General features: G+C 38.9%; 1 protein-coding gene across 5 annotated transcripts in view; it reads left to right on the forward strand.

Annotated features, from left to right (window-relative positions):
* DPYD (dihydropyrimidine dehydrogenase) overlaps positions 1-24695 on the forward strand; it is a 375517-nt gene that overhangs the window by 79706 nt on the left and 271116 nt on the right. For all 5 annotated transcript variants that reach the window (XM_026057686.1, XM_026057684.1, XM_026057685.1 and 2 more), the window contains one exon: positions 21652-21739. In XM_026057686.1, coding sequence (XP_025913471.1) covers positions 21652-21739 — 88 coding nt within the window. The remainder of the gene's footprint in view (positions 1-21651; positions 21740-24695) is intronic.

The following is a 24695-nucleotide window of genomic DNA, read 5'->3' on the forward strand; positions in this document are numbered from 1 at the left end:
ATCTTCACAAAGGCAACAAACATGCAATATAAAGTATGAAATTAATGCATATTTTTAATTATGTGCTAGAAAATTACTAATTTGCACTAATGATAGGGAGACCCTATTATGAATTACTGAATTGTACAAATTAGCAAGTGAACAAATGCAATAAAAAAAGAATAATGCACCACATAATGTATTTAATCTGTTTTGACATTTGTGGTTCAATGTTAACTGTTTATGCTAGTACATCATCTTGCACAGCACTGGTAAACGTACTCAAGTATATTTGGGCAAAGATTATGCAGTGCTAGCAATAGAACATTTCACCCAAGCAGTATCACTGTTCTGTCTTTGCTGAGAAATTGAAGTGTTGTATTATTTTATATAATCTATTGTGTATATTTCTGTTGTTTTTGTTTGAAATTGTGAATGCACAATTTTATGTGGTTGTATTTTGTAATCACAAATTAGAATTTCTTAGGCTGCTGGATTTCAGCAGTCATAAAGCACCAAAACTGATCTGTGGAGAGATTTGCAAAAGCACAAATAGGACTTCTCCTGCTAGTTACACTGATCTTGGTTTTGCTGGCATTGGAATTTATTTTTTATTTTGTTCGTTGATGAGAGATAGCTGTCAAACTCCTTTGTGTCTCTGAAAATCTCCTGGTCTTCAAAGGGGCCAAAGGGTCTGGTCACAGATAAGGGAAGGAAGGGATGAAGAAAAAAGAAGAGCTTCTACTACTGCACATTGCTGACTAATGCAAAAAGATAAACCTCTGATTATTGGCAAAATATCCCATTTTCTGATTATGCAAAAAATTGCTTCAATCAGATGGGTGTTAAACATAGTAAGCAGGGGCTATTTCCAAGAACGTGTTACTAGTCATAATGCACATCTAGTATGCTTCAGCCAATAGTGAAATAGGAAATTGAAGAGTGGATAAATGCATCTTTCTGCTATTCTAGGCTTGCAAAGGAAAAGTAAATTGTATTAACTGAATTAGAAGTGAGTAAACTCCATTTACTTGTGTTTGTTATCCTATTTCACTGCTTCATGCTATATAACCGAATATAGATGAATGGCAACGCTAATACACAATGTAACAGTGTTGTGTTGAGTTTGTATTGGTATTTTTTCTTGAACTGCGTAATTTTAATCAGTCAGAACTCAGACTAAAGATGGAAACTATGTAGTTTCTGGTATCTTTACCCTTCTTGACTGAGAAATTTTTGACACTATTCACTCCCTCATAGAAAATACAGCCATTGAATATACCTGAGATTTGGCTGATGTGGGACTCTAACATGGGTATCTTTCCTTCTGCTTTTTAAAATTTGTAATACATTAACAATGTGCCTCCATGCAGATGAGCCTAACTATGCCTCCAAAATAGCTAGCTGAGCAAGTCATGCCTTAGAAAGGAGTCTATTGAAATACCATCACTCACAATCTAAACTCTTGCCAGTCTCCAGTAACACAGTATTTAAATTTTTCCTGCTGTGATCAAATTATGGCAGAGGATTGGGGGAATAATAGCTAGGCTTTTCTGATGACTTTTCTGAGCCAGGGCTGGAGGGATGGAACAGCCTGACAGTAATAGCTATCTGGGAGGTTCTCCTGTTGGCTTCGTTCATGGTGAGAGCTGAGGTCCAGGGAAGTATTGAAGGTATTCAGCCACAGCAGTGCTTGGGACAGGGAGAGAGAAGGCTGTGCAGTGACAGGGAGCACGGGGTAGAGAGCCTCAGGATGCTTATTAAAAAAGAGCTTTAGTAGCTGTCTGAATCTGCAAGGATCCTCTTCTTTTGGCATTCGTATATAGTAAAGAAAACAATTAGGAGCCCTCACTGTTAAGGAAGACAGACATGTATCTTGCAATTGTGTTGATATCACAGGCTGTATCATAGTAGCCTATGAAACCTGAGGCATGAAGCTGCTGGAAGTCAGATGTATTCATCAAACCCTAATGCTTCTAGGTTAGAAAACAGCAACACTAATCGCACAGCTTCTGGGCCTGGGATGCAGGACTAATTGTGGTGTTACTAATCATCAGTAGTATGGGCTTTTGCGTAGAGAGAAGAGGCACTTTCTACTGATTCCTAGGCTTTCTCAAATGTCTCTGTGTGATTTGTGCCTGTGTGGGGAATGCCGTATTTGGGTCTTTGTGGAGTAGTCTTTACATAAATCATTTTAAACTTTTTTCTGTAATTGTTTTCAAATAGCTGCGTAAAAGAATTGCCAAAAGGCAGACATCTGCTCATCTGTAGCAAAAGAAACTATCTACCGAAACAGAATATTTAAATCCTTCTAGCAGGTTTTTGAAAATGCAGTGCCTTTGGGAAACAGGAAAAGTACACTTTTTCAGTTGCACTACATTTACAGTCCTGGGATTTCTATATTTGTTGCGAGTCTAACGATTTGAGCATATACAGAGGAGTACAATGCCACATATTCGAGAACAAGCGATTTTTCAAACCATGGTAAATCAACAAATTAATGTTTTTATTAATCCATCCTAAAATTTCTCTAAGCTGCATTGCTCTGAAAAAATGTTTCTTTTAATATTTTCCAGACAGCACTTAGCTGCTGAACCATCCCAGAAAATGTCTTGATTTTTATGCCATTAGCTTCAGCATGTGAGGAAATGTGACAAATAGTTTTTCTTTTATATAATCTTCTTAAAAGGATGTTATAGTTCTTCTGTACTTAGGTTGTAAGGTTAAAACCTAAAAAGCAAGTTTTTGTCATGCCTTCCTCATAGCAACAAATGTTTGTCTTACTGTCGCAAATGCAGATCAGCTGATCACACTCAATTTCCAGCCATGCTTCCTTAACATTAACAGTCCAGTACCTTTTCTATATTTAGTCAGTAAATAACTTTTTTCCCTAATATCCATCCATCTTACAGTCCGTACAATAATTTTAGAAAGCAAACCCTTTTTAAAAAATGTGTTCATGTTTGTATTTGAAAATCCCAGTATATAATACCTACTTATTTAAAATCCTTTGGATACTGTTATCTTAGAGTCCTACCCTAATTCTGGAGTGACTGGCAAGGTGTTGAAGGCAGGAGTTTAAATTATAAGAGAAAATATTACTTGAATATTTGTGTCATTCCTATAATCCTAAATACCTTGAGAGATATGTGAACTCTTAAATTCTATAAAGTTTGCTTATCTCTGTGGGACACCTAAACTGCAGATTGATAAGCAGACATAAATTTGCTGTTTTTAAAGGCCACAATTCAGCATGCTAGAAGAAATTGAAAAGATAGTCTAAGCCTATTGGGTCATCTAGTCCAGTCTTCTGCCCCTGTAACTTTACAGTAACCCTGGTTAGCGAGACTTTATAGGCTGAACATCTATTTTATACTTCCTATCAAATGGTCTGCATGTGTCTGTTTTTCTCCATTCAGTTTTTAACCATTTAGCTCCTTTCAGATATATGGAATGTGAGCCTTGATACCAGTACTGTCTCCATAAGTTTTGGTAAAACCAACAACCACCCCCCCATCCCCAGTTAAATTACGTATTGGTTTCATGTACGTATCACCTGTCTGATGAGTGACTTTTGGCTATGTCAGCATTTATTGACATCATCATACTGTGAATCGTGTAACATTCTCCACAGTGAAGGTGATTATAGCAAAGTCTAGATATGTATCATTCAGTCTTAATGAATTAGTGTATTTACTTTTAGTAAACAAATAAGATTACATTTTTGACTATCTGCTATTGAACTGTTACTTAGAGCTTTAAACTCAGGGTATTATGAATGCAACATTGATTTGCTGTGTGACTTGAAAAGGGTTCCTGATTTTGCTCTGTGCTGACCTCTGTAGTTTGCCTATATGATTTCTGTTATTGTGCCATAAAGCTTTTCTATTTGTAGAGGGGATACTTTTTTGAATCTTTGCTTTCTGAATAAACTTAAGATAGAAATGAATTACTTTTAACAACAAATAATTCCCTTTAACAGCAAAGCATGAAAGAAAATGCCATTTTTTTAGATGTTCATATATTGTAAACAGGGATATATTATTTTCTTAGGCTAAAAATGTGTAAATGATATGCAGCTTAAATTAGATGAAAAATAGCAAGCATATATCTTTTTTCTGGGTCTTGATGGCTGAACATGTTTACAGTGTCACTTATTAAGGTGTCTTAGGCAAAACCCTTTATTTGCAAAAGAAGATGGAAGACTGATTGTACATATGCAATTTCTAGAAAAAATATTAAATCACAGAATTATTTGCTGCATTCTAATAGTTTCCCCACTAGTAGATCCTCTCAGGAGAAAGATGGGAGGAGCAGCACATCATTCTAAAATATGTAGCTGCTTTAATTTTAAGATGAGGAAAAAGAGTGAGGACACTGTGGCTCCTCCTACTAACTTGGGTCCTGGGAACTCACTTCTAGAAGACTTGTGTTAGGCTGATTTAGCAAATCACTTAAGGGTTTTAATTATAAGCAAATGCATGGTCCAACTGAGGGTCAGTAGGACTACAGGCATATTAAAATAAAGCACAGTTAAGCAGTCTGGTAGTGAACTAGAGTTTAGCATCTGGCAGGACTGAGCCTTTACTGAGGATACTCTGGCTAAGAGTTACAAAACTCGGAAAAAGCTGGTTGACTGGGATCAGTAACTGATCTCCTGGGTGGGAAGAAGCATCTTTATCAGGTTCACTGTGGAAATGTGGTTGAACTCTTAGTTGTTTCTGGAGTCCCCAACTGTTGTATCAGCCAAAAATGTTTTTTTTCTTTCTCCAGGTCTGAAAATGAGGAAAGCTAAAACTTTTGAAACTCTTATTCCAGATGCAGGGTACAGTGAGGTATTTTGTCTGCTTCAGAATATGCTCAATGTAGAGTCAAATCTTTATACGATGCAAGCAATGGTTAACGCACCTAATTCTCAGCAAGACTTGCACAAGCCTCCTTAGTATTATCCTCTTCTCCTTCCCCCTCCCCCTGTCTCCTGCCCCTTTATAACAGCATGATGGTATTGGAGGTGGTGGAAAGGCGTTGTGCACACACACAGAGCAGGGATGCATGCCTTGGCAGGGGCCAGATCCTACATTAACAGGATCTCCTCTGCTCTCTAGCCTAATTAGCAAGATGATGGTAAGAATTATTTGGAGCTCAGATCCTAAGAATAAGGGAAAACATTAGCTTATCCTGTTGTTACTGCCTTTCCCAAAACTACTACTCCACAAAGCTTCTTTGTGTAAATCACTGTTACATTAATTTCGGTGGAGTTGTTGGCATGCCTAAGTTGCAAGACTGATAAGCATTAGCTCCATTGGTCTAATTCTTAATCTCTGTGGCAATGTAGTAAGGAAAATCATTTTTTTATGTGAGTAGTTCTTCACTGAGAACATTTTCTTAAATTTCCAATGCATGCATTTTAGTTACATTAGACTTTATTATAGTTCATTTGGATATTATTTATATACATTAATATTAAATGTTTGCATTAAATGTTTTTGGCAAAAATAAATGGTAGATAAGAGCTGCTGTTGCTAATGATGTATTGTACAGAATGCTATCTGTATACTGGGCATAGATGATGAAGGTATTCTGGAAGCAAAAAATGTTTGTGATTTAACTTGTAAAGTGGGAGTGCATTTTTTTTTCCTGCAATGAGCCCAAAGGAGCTTCATTGACATTAAGATAAACAGACAACAGGTGTTTCATATTTTGAAAAGGTAATTTACACAGGATAAAGATATGCCACATAAAAAATAATTTCTTCTCTCCTAAAAAGACTAGAAATAATCCTTGACATAAGTCAAAAAGTCTGTAACACTTCTGGGAGAATAGTCCAGGTGAAAGAAGATTATTGTGTACAGGGCAAGCTATAATAAAAACTGTCAGTTCTGTCAACCCATTCTGTCTAAGGTCTATAGAGGATTAAAAGGATATTGAACATCATGTAACAGCTGTCTCCTTTGTGAAAGGGACCACTATTGTGGTGAACATAAATGTACCAGTTTAAAGAACTCCATAAGGCTAGGTGTGGTTGAACCACGAGTGGTTGGTTTGGCAGATGAAGTGCTGCTTTCAAGGACTTGTAAGAGTGCAGTCTGAGTTCTAGCTAAATAGTATCAAAGTCTTGATGACACGTGTTTGTTGTGCCTGTTTTACGCTAGTGGAAAAATAGGTTATAAAATCAAGTTTGGCATAATGAGCAACAAACTATATTGTGTCTATAGGATGTTGAGGCAATATTAATTAATATGTGGTGTCTAAATGTAGTCATGTTTGAGAGAAGTTACAAATTAACTTTTAACCATTTTTGATTTTTTTTGTTTTTGTAATCTTAAGTTTTAAATAGAAATGTTATTGACAGTAGAATGTCTTTCAATGGTACTGAGTTTTTCTAGGACAGTTTGATAAATATAGAATACTGATTAATGCCTTTGAAAAAGTAGCAATGTCATAATGCTTAAAATGAAATAGGAAAAATGGGAAAAATGCTTAGAATGAATATTGCTGTGATGAATATATAATGTTTAAAATTCTTTTATTTGAAATAGAGTTCTTTCAGTTCTGAAGTGAATGGGAGGAAATAGTCTACCCAATATATCTTTTACTCAGATGGTGCAGTTTTGGTTTTTTTTGTAAGTGTGATATATGGGAGATGCATATCCATCGAGATTATGGCATTGACCTCCTACTTAGGGAGTGTTGGCCCTCAAAGCTTCAGCTACAGACTTTAATAGATGCAGTACCTGCTATTGCCTAAACACTCACGTTTGAGGATGCGTTTGACCAATAGTGTGAGTATAAAAATAAAGCTATAAATTAAACTCAAGATAAGTAGGTTATTCTTCTGAAAATGTATCCTGTATTTTTGTACATTAAGTTCAGTTTCATTCCCTCTTAGATTAATTTTAAGTAACTTAATATTTGAAGCCTCAGCTCCCTAATACCCTTTCTTTCTGTGTACAAAGCAGCAATCTTTAGGCCAGTTATGTACTAACACCTGCCAGAAGGAGCTTAAAAATCTTTTTTCAGAAAGCAATAGTAACCTCTTAACCAAGCACTTGTTGGGAGCCATCAGACCAAAGAACAGGCATAAGATCTGCAGTACCTAAGTGTAATTCTAATGCTAATGTGACATATGAAAACAGAAATTCAAGAACTACATGTTGACTGTTCAGTTTAAACATATCTGGTAACATTCAGAGTATTGTGTGATGTTATGTAAACTGAAGTTATACATAGCTGTCATAGGACTATTTTAAACTTCTTAAGCCTAGCTGAAAGTGTTTGCAGCAAGCAAAGACAGCTGATGGATCCATAGACCATTTAGAAAATGGTTAGAAAGAGGTATAAAAACATAAGTTTATTTAAAAAAAAAAAAAAATCACAAAACAAGTAACACCTAACCAAACGGAAAAAAAACAACTGCCCAAGCCCAAGTCTCCTTTTTAATGCCAGTGGCCAAATTAATATATTGAATTGTTAAAGCGAACTGGAAACAGTATCTAGCCTTTTGTTGGTGGGAGCTGCCAAAGTTCAGGAGGAGATGCCGCCATGCAAAGAGCCAGGAATAGCTGCTGAGGGGAGGAGAGCCTGGGGTGCCTCCAAGCGCCCGGGAACGTCCCGTGAGGGTTTGTGGGACAGGCAGCACCCGACCGGGGAGCTGGGGCTGAAAAACCAGCCTGGGATTCCTGCTGAAGGAAAACATGCTGCTCTTGCTGGGGCTCGTAGCTGTTCCCTCTGTGCTGCCTAGGACTAAGCGTCTGCTTCAGGACTGACTGCTTTACCCCGTCTAAACCTAGTGTGACACCAGTAAAGTGAAAAATTAGAATTGATGCAACATTTGAGAGAAAACGTGCGAATGAAGAGGCGGAGGCCGGCTGCCTGAGGGCTGGAGAGGCTGCGCGGGAGGAGCGGCCGCAGAGGGACGCTGGTGGACGGGCTTGGCCCGCGTGGGGCTGCGTGCGCTGGTCGGAGCCACGCGTTCCATGCGTCCCGTTTCGCACTCTCCTCAGGGAGCAGCAGGTGGGTTTTGGCACCCGCCAGGTGTCGCGTCCAGTTTCGCGCCCGCCTCGGGGAGCGGCGGACGGGCTTTGGCGCCTGCTGGGCGTCGCGTCCCGTTTCGCGCCCGCCTYGGGGAGCGGCGGACGGGCTTTGGCGCCTGCCGGGCGTYGCGTCCCGTTTCGCGCCCGCCTCGGGGAGCGGCGGACGGGCTTTGGCGCCTGCCGGGCATCCTGTCCCAGTGCGGCTGAGCCTGTTGCGTTCCTCCACYGAGCACCAAGGTAGCAATTTGTGAGACATTATCATAATTTTGTTTATAAAGTCAGAGTTGTAGAGCAATGTATAACAAATAGATTATTAAAAAACAAAAGCATAGATTTAAAAATGAGGTCAATAAATCACCCTCTTAAAACTGCAGAAGAAGAGGCAGTCTGTGTGTGAGGGTGAACGGGCCTAAGCAGCGGTGGTGGGGACCCTAGGGGGGATCTGTGGGGGACGAGGCTGAGAGCTGCCCGGTGCTGGTCACAGCCGGTCCGGCCCAGAACCGCCTGGCGCTGGTCATGGCTGGTTCCGGCCCCACACCAGTCACGGCCAGTCTGGCCCAGAACCGCCTGGCGCTGGTCACGGCTGGTTCCGGCCCCGCACCGGTCATGGCCGGTTCCAGCCACCTCCAAAACGGGTCACAACGCCCACCGCGCGGGAACGGCGGCTGCTCGGGGGAGCACAGGGCGCTGCTGCGTGGGCGTTTTTGAGAAAGGGCCGTAGCTGCTGGGGGGACGCAGGAGGGGAGGCGAGAGGAGAAACGTGAAGGGACGTGCTTGCTTGGAGACCCGAAACGGAGGAGGCGGGTAGAAGGGACGTTGCTGGGGACGTGGCTGGAGGCGCGCTCGTGGCATGAGATGCCCCGTGCCGGAGGAGGCTGAGGGCCCGCGGGGGACCCGCGCCGCAGCAGGGACGCCCCTGAGGGCCTGCAGGGACCCACGTAAGAAGCGCGAATCGGCAGACAGAAACCTTTACTGGTGACTGTAACCTCCTGTGTCCCCCTGCCCCCCTTCACCCCTCCGAAGGACCTGGTAGGGAGTGAGTGTCGTGTGTGGTGAAAAGCAGCGCAGTGGAGAGGGGAAAGTGGGAGAGGCGCTGGGCTGAAGTTGAGCTTGGAGGAAGGGGAGGAAAGGTGTTTTCTAAGCAGCTGTTTAATTGGTTGTGTTGTCTTTGTTTCACAATGCTCGAATCAGTAATTAAAGTTTATGTTAATTGGCAATAAATTAAATTAAGTAATTACCCAAGCTGAGACTGTTGCCTGTGACAGAGGGAGAGAGTTAGTGAAAGGTATTCAATATGGATTCCAGTACTGGTGATGTTAAAATAAATGTATTAAGTAATATTATTGATTTGTGTTTGGGCTGCATATAACATAGCTACTAATAGAAATGTAAACCATTCATTTGGCTTGCTTGTTCACAAATGCAGTTTGCGAGAAAGAATAACATGGTTAGAATGACTTGCATTATATACAAAAAGCAATTGGTTTAATTTCTGATACATCGAAAGGATACTGCAGCTTTTCTGATTTGGCATGCACTCATGTACATGCTTTCAGCTACAATATGCTGTAAGCTACACTGCTTTTCTGTTTTTAATTAATTTATGTAGCAGTTTTATTCTGAAACGTTGCAAATTGGGGAAATACAATTAAAGTAATGATATACAAGCTATATAAAATGAAGTGGGTGAAAGGCAGTAGTCTTTGAGGCTATACTGCAATATGGTAAGTGAAAAATTCTGTGTCCCAATAAAATGACGTGAGGAATTTGAGAGCAAGCAGATTGTAATTACCCATGGCAGAGTGACTCAGAGCAGGCTTCTCCCCATGGCAGGGTGCTCAGAGTGCTACCTCTGAACTGCCTGCAGATCTCTGCCTGGCTACACCCTCACCAGTGAGCAAGGATTTAAGAGGAAATCCCAGCAATCTGCTTTTCTTCTAGTAGCCACTGTTTCCACCTGTTTGATCACAAACTGAGAGTGCACGGTCCTGAGTGTGCAGAAGAAAGGTTACTGGGCAGGGACAGTTTTAGTGCAAGACCCTACCAGAAATGGAGCTTCTGGAGGACTGACCTGTGGATAGCAGGAAATCAGAAGGTGGACTGCAAAGCAACTGGTTCAACACTCTCATACACTACTGACATAAGTACCTGCTGGCAGGTGTTGGGTCATACTTTTTATGGTATCAGTATTATTCATTAAAATGGAATAGCACTGAAGAATGATAAAAAGTTGTAAGACAGAAGTGGAGAGGTGAATAAAAGAGGGTGCAGGAAAAAAAAAAACCTACAGTAAGCAGGAAGATAGCCAGGCAGATGCAAAGGAGAGGGGAGAGTTCCTGCACTCAAGGGCAATTCGGAAGTAGAAATAAAGTGGTGAAAAGAGAATTATGGTCATGTAGAGAGCCAAAGAAGAAAGAGGAAAGATGAGTCATTGATGAATGGAATGATTTGGCATCTATCTTCATATGATTCAGTACCTTTTAGGTGTCCGAAAATAACCTTGTCTGTAAGTACCATTATTCTGCGCTAGAGTAGGAGGGCTTTGTGTCTGAAGACTAACTTTCAACTCTGAGCAGTTCTTCCTTTCAATCAAAAGCACCTCCCTTACATCTCCTGTAGCAGCCAGCAGGAATGTCATGTCTGTCTCCGATTCTGCAGAGTGCCTCTATTTAAAATTTGTTTCCTCTGGTCATCTTAGTTCACAGATAGAAAAGCCCTTCCATTTCCTGTAGGTCTGCAGAAGTCTCAGAGGATCCTCAGGTGGCCAAAGGCGACAGTGATGTGGGAGTCTTTTTCCTTATTTCTTTAGATATGAAATAGTATTGCCAACTTACGTGATACTGAATGTTTTTCTTAAAGTCCTGTTTCATGTTATTTTCTGAGTATTGCAGGCACTACATGCTTACTATTCTTAAAATGACTTACTCCTTTTATTGAAAGGATGAGTTACAAGATTGCAACTGTCAATAGTCATATACATACAAACTAAGCTTCCCATTACCTTCTGTGATCTCTTACCTTCCTCTGAGTTTCATACATGTTTATATGTTTTTCCTTATATTGTTTTGTTGTTTTCTTCATGAAGGTAAGTTCTGTCTTTCTGTGCCTAAAGGTAGCTAGTAAATGGCCCAAGTAAAAGGCTTGCATTCGCTACCAATCTGTCTTGGTCAGTTAGGCCTCACGGTCTTTCCAAGATGCTGATCTGCAAATCTCCCACTTTTTTTTAATAATTGCTGCTGAGGAGAGCTTTTCTTTCTTGCTGCTGTTTGTCTGTCTTTGACTGCTTTTTGATCCTTTTGTGGCGTATTTTCTTCTTCTGATTTTCCAGCTTCAGATGAGATGTGTCTTTTTCCTGTGCTTCTGATTCTGGCCTTGACACCTTCTAAGAATGTTAGGTATCTTCTGATACTTCATGTTTGCCATGGTTTCTTTGATAAGCTTTTTGCTAGCTGATGTGTTTGGTGCCTCACTTCAACTTATATTGTCTGTTGACATGTTGTGTTTGCTTTTAATGGTTAGACCGACACCAGCTTACCTTGGCTAAAATGTGGTAGGTACTGACAGTGTTATTGCAGTGGGCTGTCTGCATATCTTAGCACTCCTGTAATGGAATCTGCATACTTACCTGGTGCGCTCTCACTGTTTTACAGAAGTTATAGAAAACATTCTTGTTTCTCCAAGACATCAGTCTCTGTGAGCTACTCTTTAGTCCTTGAGAAGGGCATTTGCTGTAACTCAGCACTGCCAGAATGGGATCCCCTTCCTCTCTGCTTTGCTTTTGCTGTCAGGTTTTTGGCTCTCTTTCCCTTGTTCTGCATGCACTTAAGAGAAGGTGATTTGTGATCACATTACAATTTTGTGTGAAATTCTTTAAATTCTCATGTATGGTTTTTTGTGGTCACTTCCTGAGTTTCATGTATCACACAGTGTTACAGTTCTTGCTTGGACATTCTTTGGCCAGGCTATCTTCCAAAAACTGGAGCAATGAACTACTCTGAACGTGTTGTAACTCTTGTCATTAAAAGTTATCAGGTCTGTTCTGACCTTGGTCTCTCTGGATATTAGGAGATTGTGGAGTCTTGTGCTGCTAATTATTATTTCTGCATATGCTTGCTATTCCATGTATGATCTCCATTGGGTATTTGTGCCTGTCTAGTATCCCAGTCAAGCTTTTATGGTCAGGTGTGAATTATGTATCAGTGTCCTGGTGTCATTCTTAAATTGTCTGGGATTATGATTGTGGCCTCTTTTGGGGGAGGAGAAAGAAAACAATATACACTTAGATAAGTCATCTTTAACCTCTTATGAAAAGGGAAGTTCATACTGGACTTGCTTCATGCAATCTGACTCTCCATTATATTACTTCTAGTATTATTCCATCCTGTATAAATTGCCTGGAAATATGAAGAAAACATAATGAAAGAACATAAGGAAATGACAAGAGGCAACAGACATGTTGCAACACCAGAAATGCTGATTAGATATTTGGAAGAAAATTTTCATAAAGGAGGGTGGTCAGACACAGGAGCAGGTTGCCCATAGAGGTTGTGGAATCTTAGAGATATTTGAATATCTAGAGATATTCAAAACTTGACCAGATATGACTCTAAGCAACCTGATCTAACTTTGAGATTGGCCTGGCTTTGAGAGGAGCAAATTGGAACAGATGACCTCAAGAGGCCATCCACCTCTGGATGTTCATCCACTGATCAGGATGGTCATCCACCTTCCATCTGAATTTTCTGTGTTACTTATGTGCTTATAGACTCTCTCTCCTCTTCCACCATATCAGCTACATTGTTCTGTGGAATGTACATCCTGATCAGGGTATCAGTCTCCAACAAGGGGATAAGAACAGATTTTCAATCAAATTCAAAAAAATTCAGTTCATTTCTGGTTTAGAAAGATATTGCTTTCTTCTCTGACTGGTTGGAAAATATTTTAAAGGGAAATACTTAAATTTTTATGTTGGAAGATGGGTGGTAGTACAGAGAGAAGCCTTAGCCTCATCTCTTGCTCTTCTGCTTGCATTCCTAATCCCTCTGCTTTTCCAATACATCACTGCAGCTTCTCTCCAGCTACCCTAAACTGGCATGCAGGTTTTAAGGAGCTGGAAAGGAGTTGCAATCTTATGCTATACTTGGAATGCAGTCGGTGTCATTGGCATAGCCAAACTGCTAATAAGACACTGTCCTAAAGAACTATAAGCAGTTACAAGTATATTGGCATAGCCATAGGAGAGTAACCTTTAAGGATGATGAGGTAGCGAAAATAATCTCTCCCAGTAAATCTCTGTCAGTAATTACACAGTGCACAGGTGAGAAAGAAACATGTAATGACTATATGGCAAGCTCACTAATGGTATTGGTAACACTCAGCAAATACTTGCAGATCCTCACTGGGCGACAACAGTTTTCAGCTTAGCTATTATAGTGAACCTAGAACCAGAAATATTTTCTGGTTCAGGTCTGGTTCACATTCCATATACTTAAGGGTTTAAAACTGAATTCTGTTTCAGGAATTATCATCTGGCTCTCCTGGGCAGTGCTTTACATTATGGCTTTGGTATCTCAATAATGTGCTTTGTAGTTACTGAAGTCCACATGGCAGTGCTTTTCAGGATGCTTTAATGGCTTATGATCAGACAGTATGTTCATCTTCTGTCCAGAGACGACTGTTCCACTCCAGAGAGCACAGCCAGCAGCTTTTCTATCTGAACATACTCCCCTCTGGGTTTGTCCACAGGAAAGTACCCAGGGTGGTTGCTTCAGCACAGTGCCATTTCTAACCCATGTCTTGTTGCATCATTGTACTTGTAACTGCTTATAGTTCTTTAGGACAATGTCTTATTAGCAATTTTCTTTACTCTTTCAGTGCCTGTCAGTCACCATACTTATCCTCCATCTTGTCATTTCTTATAGTTTCTCAGGGTCTGTAGGGAATCTGTTTTCCTCGGAGTCAACTTGTTTTTACATAGCTTGATATTCCATTCTTGGCACTTGCTCAGAAGCCATTATATGATGTCTTGATTCTGTATTACTTCTTCCTTGGCCTCAACTACAGTTTGATGCTTCCAAGTCCTCTAGTTCATTCTGCAGGACTGCAGTTTTGGGACTCTAAGACACCTAGGTCTGACCCCTAGCCACAAACCTAGATATATTTTCCAAGTGAGGCCTAGGCTGTTGTCTGCTGATTGGCTTACTTGGCAAAACACACCAGAGAATTCTTGACATCACTGTTGGTGATGTCAAAGCCATTATGAGCAATAATTAAAAAATTACTTCTTTTTAGTGCTCTGTTAAATGGTTTCAGATGACATTGACCCTCAGATTATCTGAGTGTTTTGCCCTGCCACTAGACCGCTGCTCCCATTCATTGTCTCCACTGGCACTAATGCACAACTCTGAGTTGCAGCAGTCTCGTGGGCCATGCAGGGGTATGTTTTAAGGTTATGCTTTGCATCTAGCCACCCACCATTTTGGAATAAATCTCTGTGTATTTTCCTAGAACACCATATGTGGCTAATGGTGATTGTTTTGGCCTCTGCTATGTGGAGGATGGTGTTATACTGCAATGAAATTCCTGTCTGGCACAGCTCTGCTGCTCGGCAGAAAATTGTTGTCTTGCATGTCAACAACTGTTTAAAAAAAAAAAAAAGTCGCTTGTTTTGCAGGTTCCTTATCAACAGTCAGTATTTGTCCACTGGCTTCCAATGAGTTTTCTCATACAACAACATGAGTTGGTTGCATTTCTCTCTCTCATTGTTCTGTTTATCACTGTTGCTGGTATTATTTTGCACCTGGTTCCACTATCCAGCTGGGATAGAATCAGTCATTGATCTAATAGCATAATGAGAAATATGGCAGTTGAAAGTTTTGCAGACATTCTCTGCGGTGTGTGCCACCAGTGAAAGTTTCTAAAACTTGCACGGCTGTGCCAGAGGCATCATCCTCTTCAGTAGAAGTGATTGTGTACCTAGTCACTGCATGCATTATTGTGTGTGTTTTTTTTTTTCTTCAGTTAATTGAAGATTTGGAAAGTAAAAGGGTTTTTATTTCTTATGGTTCCATTGTATTGACTATAGTCTGGGCATTTCTCTTCCCAGGATTACATATTCAGGACCACGATAACTGCTTTCCTGGCTAGTCCATGTTCACTGCCTTTTGTACAGGTTCAAATACTCTTTGTGTTCAGAGGAATTTCTTGGGGATTATATCTGTTTCTCCTACAGACCAAAATTATGTATTCATATTTGGCTCTAACTAAAGATTATTTTGCCTTCAGTGTTCCAGAGTTCTCCAACCTGCATTATATGTATCAATTCTTTTTCTGCTTCTTGATTTTGAATAAAAACAGGTATTTCCCTAAGTGTTATTTGTCTTTGGTACTCATCAAACCATTATATCAGCTGTTACTGTGTTTTGGACTTTAAACCTGGCAACAAAATCTCCCCGTTGCTTTCTAATCTTTTTCTCAATTTTGGTCATCCTCCCTCCCCCCCATGAAATGCAAAGAAAAGAAAGACAAAAGGGCTTGGTTTTTGGGGGGTGGGAGGGATTGGTGTTGGTTTTTATCTTTATCCTCCATGGTACACAGGTTGGCTGCTGCTTCCAGGCTTCTAGTGGTCTTTGAGGGATTTCACTTTCCCAATGGTCCAAAGAATCTCTGCTGCCTCTCTTCATGTGAGAAACTATACATCTTTTCTCTTTTCCCACGCTTATCTCCTGATTTTTCACTTGCCTGACTCCATTATTTTTTATGTACCTTGTACTGGGTGATAATGTCAGAAGACTCCATGCTTCTAAAAATAAACAGGCCTTGGAAACTTGCTCCTGGTATGTGATACAGACTCAGAGAACAAAATCAAACAAACAAACTTGGGTGTTTCACAAACACAATGTATGATCTGTAGTTAAGGGCCTTAGAGTGACTGGAAGTTCAGTTATGACAAAGCAGAAGGGAAGACAGCTCTGCTAGAAGCAAGGTTCTGGAGGACATCTACAAACAAAGGTAAATTGCAGTCCTAATCCAAAGAATGAATGATGCCAATCATCATTTGTCCACCACCATTTTTCTCACTAGCAAAACTTATTTTTTTCATGATTAATGTTGTTAGTCGTGAAATCTAACAAGGTTCTGGGTAGTGCAGCTTTGTATATATTCTCTCGGTAATATCTCAAAATAAATAGGAGTTAAGGCACAGAAGTTACTATGTCATTGACATACGGATTCTGCAAGTTTTGAAGGCCTGTTGTCTGACACCAGCTCAGCCATTCCCCATTTCTTTGAACTAATCTTCACTCTCTGCTGTTCAAGCATCCTTGTTTGAGCACAGACCCAAAGAGTAGTCTTCCATCGTAAATAACGGCAGCAGCAGGTCTTTTTTGCAGGTGTAGCAGTAGGTTCCCATCAATTCTTTTCTGTTGCAGTGAGGGATCTTTCTCCTGATGGCTCTTTTTACATGAGTGTGTGTGTGTCCAAATCTCTATTCAGGGTTGTCCATGACCCTGTTTAGGTACAGTAAGAGCAAATGGGGAAAAAGGAACTGTATACCTACAGAATTATCCATGAATAGTTAAAGGATTGAACCTCAAGAGAAAAACTTAAGCAGTTGTCTTCCCTCCTGTCACCCCAGACAATGGGAATGGAGGTCCCTCGTGTTCAACTTGGGAGCTATTTACAAAACTGAAATGATAGATCTATTTCTCCCTTACTCTTGGCTTTTTTCTTCTGCTGTTTACCATGCATGGCTCAGGGTTTAGAGAGTCGTACAAGAGACTTGGAACCAAGAAGAATCTTGACATGAAAATTGTTATGATCAGTCTCTAGTGTGAACTGGTTTCCAGGTTGTTGGATGGTGTCACTCTACCATTCTCTTAAAAATAATTGACCCAAGTTTTGGCCAATATACACTGGAACATGGTTACGTGACCTGTTTAAGACTCTCCTATTTTGTGTTATGTGGGCTATTTCTGGATAAAGTTTTAGGAAGTTCTACAAATAGTAGAGCTAGAAGCCCTTTTAAAAATTATTTTATGTTCTGCAGAAACCCACATAAATGGATTAGGATTTAATCTGCTTCTAAACCTCTGCCAACAGTAACCAAGATAAAGTTTATTTGGCTTGTTTTGTGATATATGAAAATTTGCTAGGTTATCAGCAACAATCCATTGTGGAATATTACCTCAGATTATCTGTGTCACCCCTGGTCTTTCAGCATACAAGTAATTGCACTTCAGATAGTGTTATTGCCAGTTAGACAGACAATTGTTCACTGCAATTTTAGGTAATGAAATAGCTGAATTGCCCTTCTTTGTTTAGAAGCAAGGATTTGTTAAGAGCTAATCTGGTCCCAGAAATGAGGCTATCTGTTGGTCAAATATTTTTACATTAATACTTAGAAATATTTCAACAATTAGACAATGAAAATTATTTACTGGAAATTAGTCTTGGCTGTAGCTACCTTCTCTTTTTCCTCTGTGCACAATAATACACAACTGGTTTCTTATATCTTTTGTTCCAGAAATTTGTTACTTTTTTCTGTTACTTTTTTCCTCATTTACATCTCAACTTTTTTTATGCCTAACTATACTTCATGGTTCTCTTGCATCCTTTTTCCCAAAGGATAGTATTTGTTCCAGAAATTTGCTACTTATTTTTCTATTCCCTTTTTCTTATTTATTGCCTTGAAAAAAAGATCGCTGTTCTTGAAATGCCTTTTTATTTTATTATTATTAATAATCTACTGCTCTGTTTTGGTTTGGGGTTTATACTTTAATACCTATGTTATTAGAGAGAGCTTGAATGATTTTGTGTTTGTGCATGTTCATACACAATTTTAGGTGCTTATTTTGTACAGAGAAAATTGACAGGTACAAGCCTGAGAGCTGATAAGGTTGGGTACTGCATAAGTACCTCCTTTGCATGCCTAACTTAGTGGCTGAAAGAGATTCACAAGCATGTTCACCTTAAGCATTAAATAGCTTCATTATTACAATATTTAAAAATTAAAAGTAAGTTCACTGGGGATCGTATGTATAATTTAGCACTGTTCAGTAAGACATGTAACGTTTGAGTTTAGATGTGTGGAAAATGTGAATTTCTGTCATTTTATAGTCACAGGCATGTCTATAAAGCTATGCCAAATGGTAATATTTGCRTAAATATTTATATAAATATGCTATACTTACACAGAGTTTGTAGAAGTTTTATATTTAACTTACCATTTTACAATATCACTGAGCTGAACCAACAGCGAAGTGCTTCCAAAATGGAAAATTTCATTCCTTGTCTTTGAGTTCTCCAAATTGGTGTTGAATGGTACAAAGACTATGGTGTTGCCTCTTGTGTGGAAATGAATTGCATCTGAGGTGAATACACTATTTTCTAAGACCCAGCATGGCTTATATATTTCTAAAGGTAGTGCTGTTCCATTAACAAATAGGGGTACAAATGATAATAGGGCTCTGATAAGTGAAAGCTTTTTTATCTTTGTTTTAACTGAAGTAGATTCTGAGATAACTAGTCTCAATAATCAGTGTAGGTCTGACTGTGTCTAATGCTCTGCATTTTTACAAGAATGTATCCAAGAATAGTATGACCACTTAAAACATGGTTGTTTCATTTTGTACTTTTTAGTAGTGAGCATGTAGCTTTTTGTTTAAATTTAATGGGAGTTAACAGGTGAATTAGATTTAACCTAAATTACTGGTTTGTTGTTTACCTTACATTTTGAACTAAACACATAGTAATGGAATAGCCTGGAAAAATGAAAGAGGTCAATTACAGAAAAAGGACAGATAAAGAAGTGTAATTAATTTTTCTTCATATGGGGACATGCATGTGTCATTGAAGCTCATAGTAATTGCAGGCATATTTGCTTAAGCTCAGGATTTTGTGTGTGATTTTTCAGAGGATCAGTGACTTGCAGTAATTTCCGTAATAACTTTCTGGTGGACAGTTCTACTTTTTTATTTATTCTTTTTGCCCAGCTCACCAAAATGCAATACCTTTGCTCCCTGGTACAGTAAATGCACTCTGTAATATCTATTATGGTATGGTCAAAGGATAATTTATTGTCACATAGAAAAGTAGGTCAACACTAATGTCACTTGATAATCAACCCCCCAAGTTTAATAAAACACCTCACCAGCATGCATTCTGCACAGTGCTTGATGTTTTATTAGGACTACAGTACCTTACAGTACATAGCTATAGTGGGAGTGTAATTACTGAGCTGTCAGGGTGATAAGTGGGATTAATGGCAGCCTGATGCACTTTAGTTTGCAGAGCGCTCAGAGAATCGGAAGATGGTATTATTATAAGAGAAAGTCTGGACTGGCATATTCATGGCACCTTTCCCTCCTCCCCAAAAGCTCCCATTCAAGTTTGTGTTGTCCTCACTCATTAAACGCCAACATTTTCAACAGCTGTTATTTGTGAACCAGCTCAAAAATCAAAAGAGAAATAATTTGGTGAAGATGCTTAATACCCACAACTGATAACCTGTACGCTGCTTATCCTGTTAGATGCCTTTCTAGTCAGTTTTGAGATGAGATTGTTGTATATCTAATCTGTAGAAAGGTATTTTATGTTAAATGCAATTCTTTCAGTCTTGGATACAGAACTATTGCATTTTAAAAGAAACCACATTCAGGTAAGTGGGAAGGAAAAAGTCATAATAGGATTGTTGTCTTTTTTAAATGTGATTTTTCTTTTCTGTTATTTCCTCACTGCTACACAGCCAAAACAATCATCTAAGCCCTGACACAGCGTCATACCTTGTCTAATGTATATCCTTTTTTCTGGCCTCTCATACTAAAACTTTGCTGTCTTTCAATCTGCTTAGAACGCTAAGGGCATCCTCTTGACTCAGTGCTCTGGCCACATCAGCCCTTTGAGGTCCCCCTTGCCCTGTGTTCGCTTGTTAAGATACCTATGACATATGTCTCAGTGAATAGTGCTGGGCAGCAGTATTTTTAACTGCCACAGCTAAACCTGTTAGTGCTTATCTGCCAGAGCTCTCCGACATCTGGCTAGTTGAGCTAGTAACCTACCATGGTATTGAACCTGGATTTGGCTCTGTCAGATTTCCCAGCCTTTGGTGCCTATGAGAACTGTTTTCCTTTAAATATTTCCTCTGGGACACTTTCCCCATGAATAGCTCTGTGAGGAAATCCAAACAGCCGCTACCAAATGTGCCTTCAAATTCAGCTGCAATATTGCTGGTGCCACAGTGTCTGCAGTACCCAGCTAGATGATAATGAATAGGAGGATGAAAGCTAATTAATCTTTTACTAAACTGCTTTTACCTTCTCTCTTATTCTACACTTAATTAAAAAAAAAAAAATACAAAAACAAGTCATGTGACTGACAAAGTTAGACCTGTTCTTCACTGCAGCTATTTTCAGGTGTGTTTGTTCCTTTTAATGTACTCTTCATTTCTTTGTGTGTTTTGTCCGTAGGCCTCTTGCGGCCAGGTTGATCACTCTTCTGTGTTTGAAAATATTCTGTCCCAGTCAGATCCATAGTAGTATTTACTAGTACTAGGTAACAATAATTAGGGTGGACTTGTTAGACTTGCATAAATAGTGGTGCTCAGATAATACATTAAAATATTATTTCATTTTCCATATCTGAAAATTGTTAAAACTATAATTTGCATAAATTCTGTACATTGGTAAAATTATATTGAAAGAGCAACTAGAATAATTTCGTGAATTCTGAGATAGTGAGCATTGTGGCATTTGTGTGATAATCACTGATATGTAAAACCAAAAATGCATGCCAATGCCTTTGTGTTTAATAGTGAATAATTTTAATTCTTCAGCTGTTTTTTACCTTGTTTGTTTGTTGTAAATTACATATTCTAACCTTTAGGGCTTAGTCCCAAATGGGACTTGCACAAATAACTAGACCACTAYGCTCACATGGATGACTAATGCAGGAACAGATAATAAATCTTTGTTCCTTAAAATCTGTGTGTTATTACTATACAATAAAATATGTCATTAGGGATAAGAAGGGGGTATTACATATTTCAGTAGGGTTTATGCATAGGTGTACTGAACTGTTTTAAAAGGTCATAGGCACATTACAGGAAATGCATAGGAAAGACTCCAGAATTTACCAGCTATTCGCATTCTTTTGCACGTACAGTACAGACTAATTTCTTACTCTGTGGAAATATTGTTGAATTTTGTATGTCTGATTGTCCAACATCCAAAACTTAATGCTCAGTGACACTTCCAGAACTTAAAGGATTCAGATTCATAGCAGTGGTGATTTTCAAATGTGAAAATGAAATGGTCAGAAGTTTAGCGATCTTGGAATGTAGGGGAAAAAAGTTGTCTTTATGTAATTAGACACTGTTTCTTAATACTTACGTGTGGGTAGTCCACAGTTCTGACTGTACGTTGTTTTCTTCCTTTATAAAGTGATGTCAACCAAGCCAATTAGTGTTGAACTTAATTCAATAATGGTCATGCAGCACTTCGAGATTTTAACTAGACATTTTATGGAAAAGCTCTGTATTATTCATTTGTGGCTTATCTTCTGTCATGCGCACTTGAGAAACCATATACTATTGGCAGCATTTGTACTCCATGTCTCCTTGACACATTTTCTTTTATTCCTGTAGATGCTTAAAGTGTGCAGATGCCCCGTGTCAGAAGAGTTGCCCAACTAATCTGGACATCAAGTCATTTATCACAAGTATTGCAAACAAGGTAAAATCAGGCTTGCAATAGTACATGGAGGTAGAGAACAGCATTTGTTTGCATTTCTCATTGTATAATTGCAGTACAAGGTTTATCTTTGTAAAGTCTTATAAAATAGTGTTTGTAACAGGTGTTTTAAAATTAAACAGATTCATCTGATTTTTAATTATTGCTGTTTCATGGTAGTACGTTATGCTGCTCCATGCTAGTACAGAGGGTATATATTGCAAATCTATTTTTTGTGTCCCTTTTTCCATAAAGCTTTTGCTTTTGGTGGTTTTTAAAATCTAATGGTATTGAAAAATACTGAACACTACAATGTCATTATTTCACTTTGTTACTACATGACTGAGGTAATATACTTACAAAACTTTTTTTCCATTAAAGGGTTGTTATTTTCTTAGCAAGTGATTATAGTTTAAATTTGCTTTGGGATGAAATTTGGCCTGAAGGTGCTCATGTCAAGGAATGTTTTCTCATTGTTATGGTTTATTTTAGAAGGCTCTGGTTCGTGCAAATGTGGTCTGTCACTTAGACTAATAATAAAATATTACGGGAATAAATTGAACCCATGTTTTTGGAGCTGCTGTACCTTTTCCTCTCTTAACAGGTTATTATATTATAATGACAATGAAATCTTAAAAAACCTTCTTCTTATTTGTGGTTTACAAATGACTTCTAACAGTAAGCAATATGAATAAAGTTGGCTGCAAAGTTGATATGACAAGATTAATTGCACTGTCTGGGATAGTCTAAACATCACTGGATATTGATTGCCCCTTACCTTTTAAAATGTTTTTCCCATCTGTTGAATCATTAGCTGCCGTTTGATTTATTTATCTGTATGAGCCCAACCAGACTCATAGTCTATTGGGGGTGATATGAAGATTTTCTGTCTGCGTTTTATGCTCTAACATGCATCAAAGTTAGAATGCATCTGATAGAGCCCATGCAGGTAAAGCTGGAGGAAAGTGGGCAACAGCAGCACTACTGCGTGCAAGTTAACAGCTACATTGCTTTTATTACACGGTATGTATTGGGTGGACAAGATGCCAGTAAATTCTGCACCTTAACGAGAAACATTAGGATAAAAGGGGATATTAAGATACGTGTATCAATTATAACATAACTATGTGTTGATGTGGTTTACAGTGGTTGGCATTATGCCCAGCATCTGCATAAAGACTGTTTTCTTATATAATCTGTATCCTGTCATTGCAGCACTTATTTTCATAAATGTAGGCATCTGTTTTCAACCATACTATACTACTTTGTGGCATATTGCTTCTTATTACCTCTTCCAGGCATAGTGAAGCAGAAGAACTGAACAGAGAAGGTACAAAGCAGTAATGAAACTGCTAGTCTTCATCTCTTAATTGTGCTGTAGTTTGTTTAGGAAACCTAAAGTAAATTTTATGAAAGTATTTTAACAAAATGGCCTATGTTTATTAAGGGTTACTTATGCTACTGCCTTGGATAGGATAGGGTGGCACCTGTTGTTAAGGAAAGGAAAAGGGCCTGATTATAGAAACACAAAAGCTGGGAGTAAAGAAGGAAAGGTGGACTGAAGACTGCAAAAGAAAATGTCAGAATTGACACCAAAGGTGTCCTGGAATGAAACATTTGGTGGGTCTTTTAGACTCTGATAGCCTTAGAAATATGATGCTTTCATGARCTGGCAGAAAGGGTAAGTCATTTTAACAGCTGATTCATTCTGAATTCTGGGAATCCATTACAGAGGGAGAGAAAATTAAGGTGGGGTGACTGCAGAGCTTTGAGAGCTGTATTTTGGCAAAGATATACTGGAATAATATTAGGAATCTGCTTTCAAGGTGTGAAGTGAAATCTTTGTCCTACTGAAGCCAATGGGTACATTCTTAGAGATTTTAATAGGGCCAGATTTTACCTGTCAGTCAGAGAGGTGGGTCACAGCCTATAGTGTTTGGGCTGTTTGATGTTAACTCATTTAAAGTATCTTGGAAGCTGCAGATGCTAGGTAAGACTCTGGTTTTGCCCTGAGCAAGTGACCTGATCAGTTGCTATTTTATCAGGAAATCCTGCTTTAGAAAAGAATTGCTGTATACTGCTATTCTCTCAGGAGCTTTAACATTCCCTAGGGGAAAACCTAAGTATCTCAGATTACTGACATGTAGTAATAGCCTCACTTTTAGCACCCTATCTATCCATAGCTCCAGTATCCATTCTGAAACTGTAGTTTCTATAAAAAGTAGACAAAGGTTTTGGTAACTGCTTTTACTTCATGTTGATGCTTGATAATCACACAGACTGAAGGACACATTGACACGTGGGCAGCTTTAAAAAATCCAGTAGTCAGTTTCTGCTAGCCAAGATGTTAAGACAGGAAACTGTATGTCTAAAATCAGCATTACATCCAGTTCCAAGTGCAAGTTTGCATACAGTCTTACCCTTTGCTTTTTCTCCTTATCCTGTTGGAGGAAATCTAATGTTGCATAGTCATGGGAGCATTTCTCTGCAACATCTCTAATGCTGACGTTAAAAAAAAAACAAAAAAATATCAGAAGTGAGGAAAAACCCACAACCAGAAATACTTAGCAAACAGCTGAAATCATGGGCTAGGCAACAAGGCTAGGATATCTTCCTTATCTATAGCTTTGCTGTCAATGGCCGCACCTCCTTCAATTCATGTACTGACCAACTTCTCAGAGAAATAACACTCCTTAGAGGGAACCCAGCCTTGACTTGATGGCTGCAATTTGCTAGGCTGAATTTTTCTTTTGATGAATTAATTTCTGGTGCCTTTGCTAGAAAATGTTTCTGTTACAGCATAACAAATCCTGTTCTTTAGGAGCTATTACATAAATTCTTCCTGTTTCCGTTATTAATAGGATGTTTTTGTAGGTATGTGTATGTACTGCTGGGTTTTATACTACATCTGCACTTTGAAGCCCCTTGCTTTCTACCAAGTGAGAAATACAGACATAAG

The sequence above is a fragment of the Apteryx rowi genome, unplaced genomic scaffold, assembly GCF_003343035.1.
Source record: "Apteryx rowi isolate R43461 unplaced genomic scaffold, aptRow1 scaffold_14, whole genome shotgun sequence".
Classification (NCBI taxonomy): Eukaryota; Metazoa; Chordata; class Aves; order Apterygiformes; family Apterygidae; genus Apteryx; species Apteryx rowi.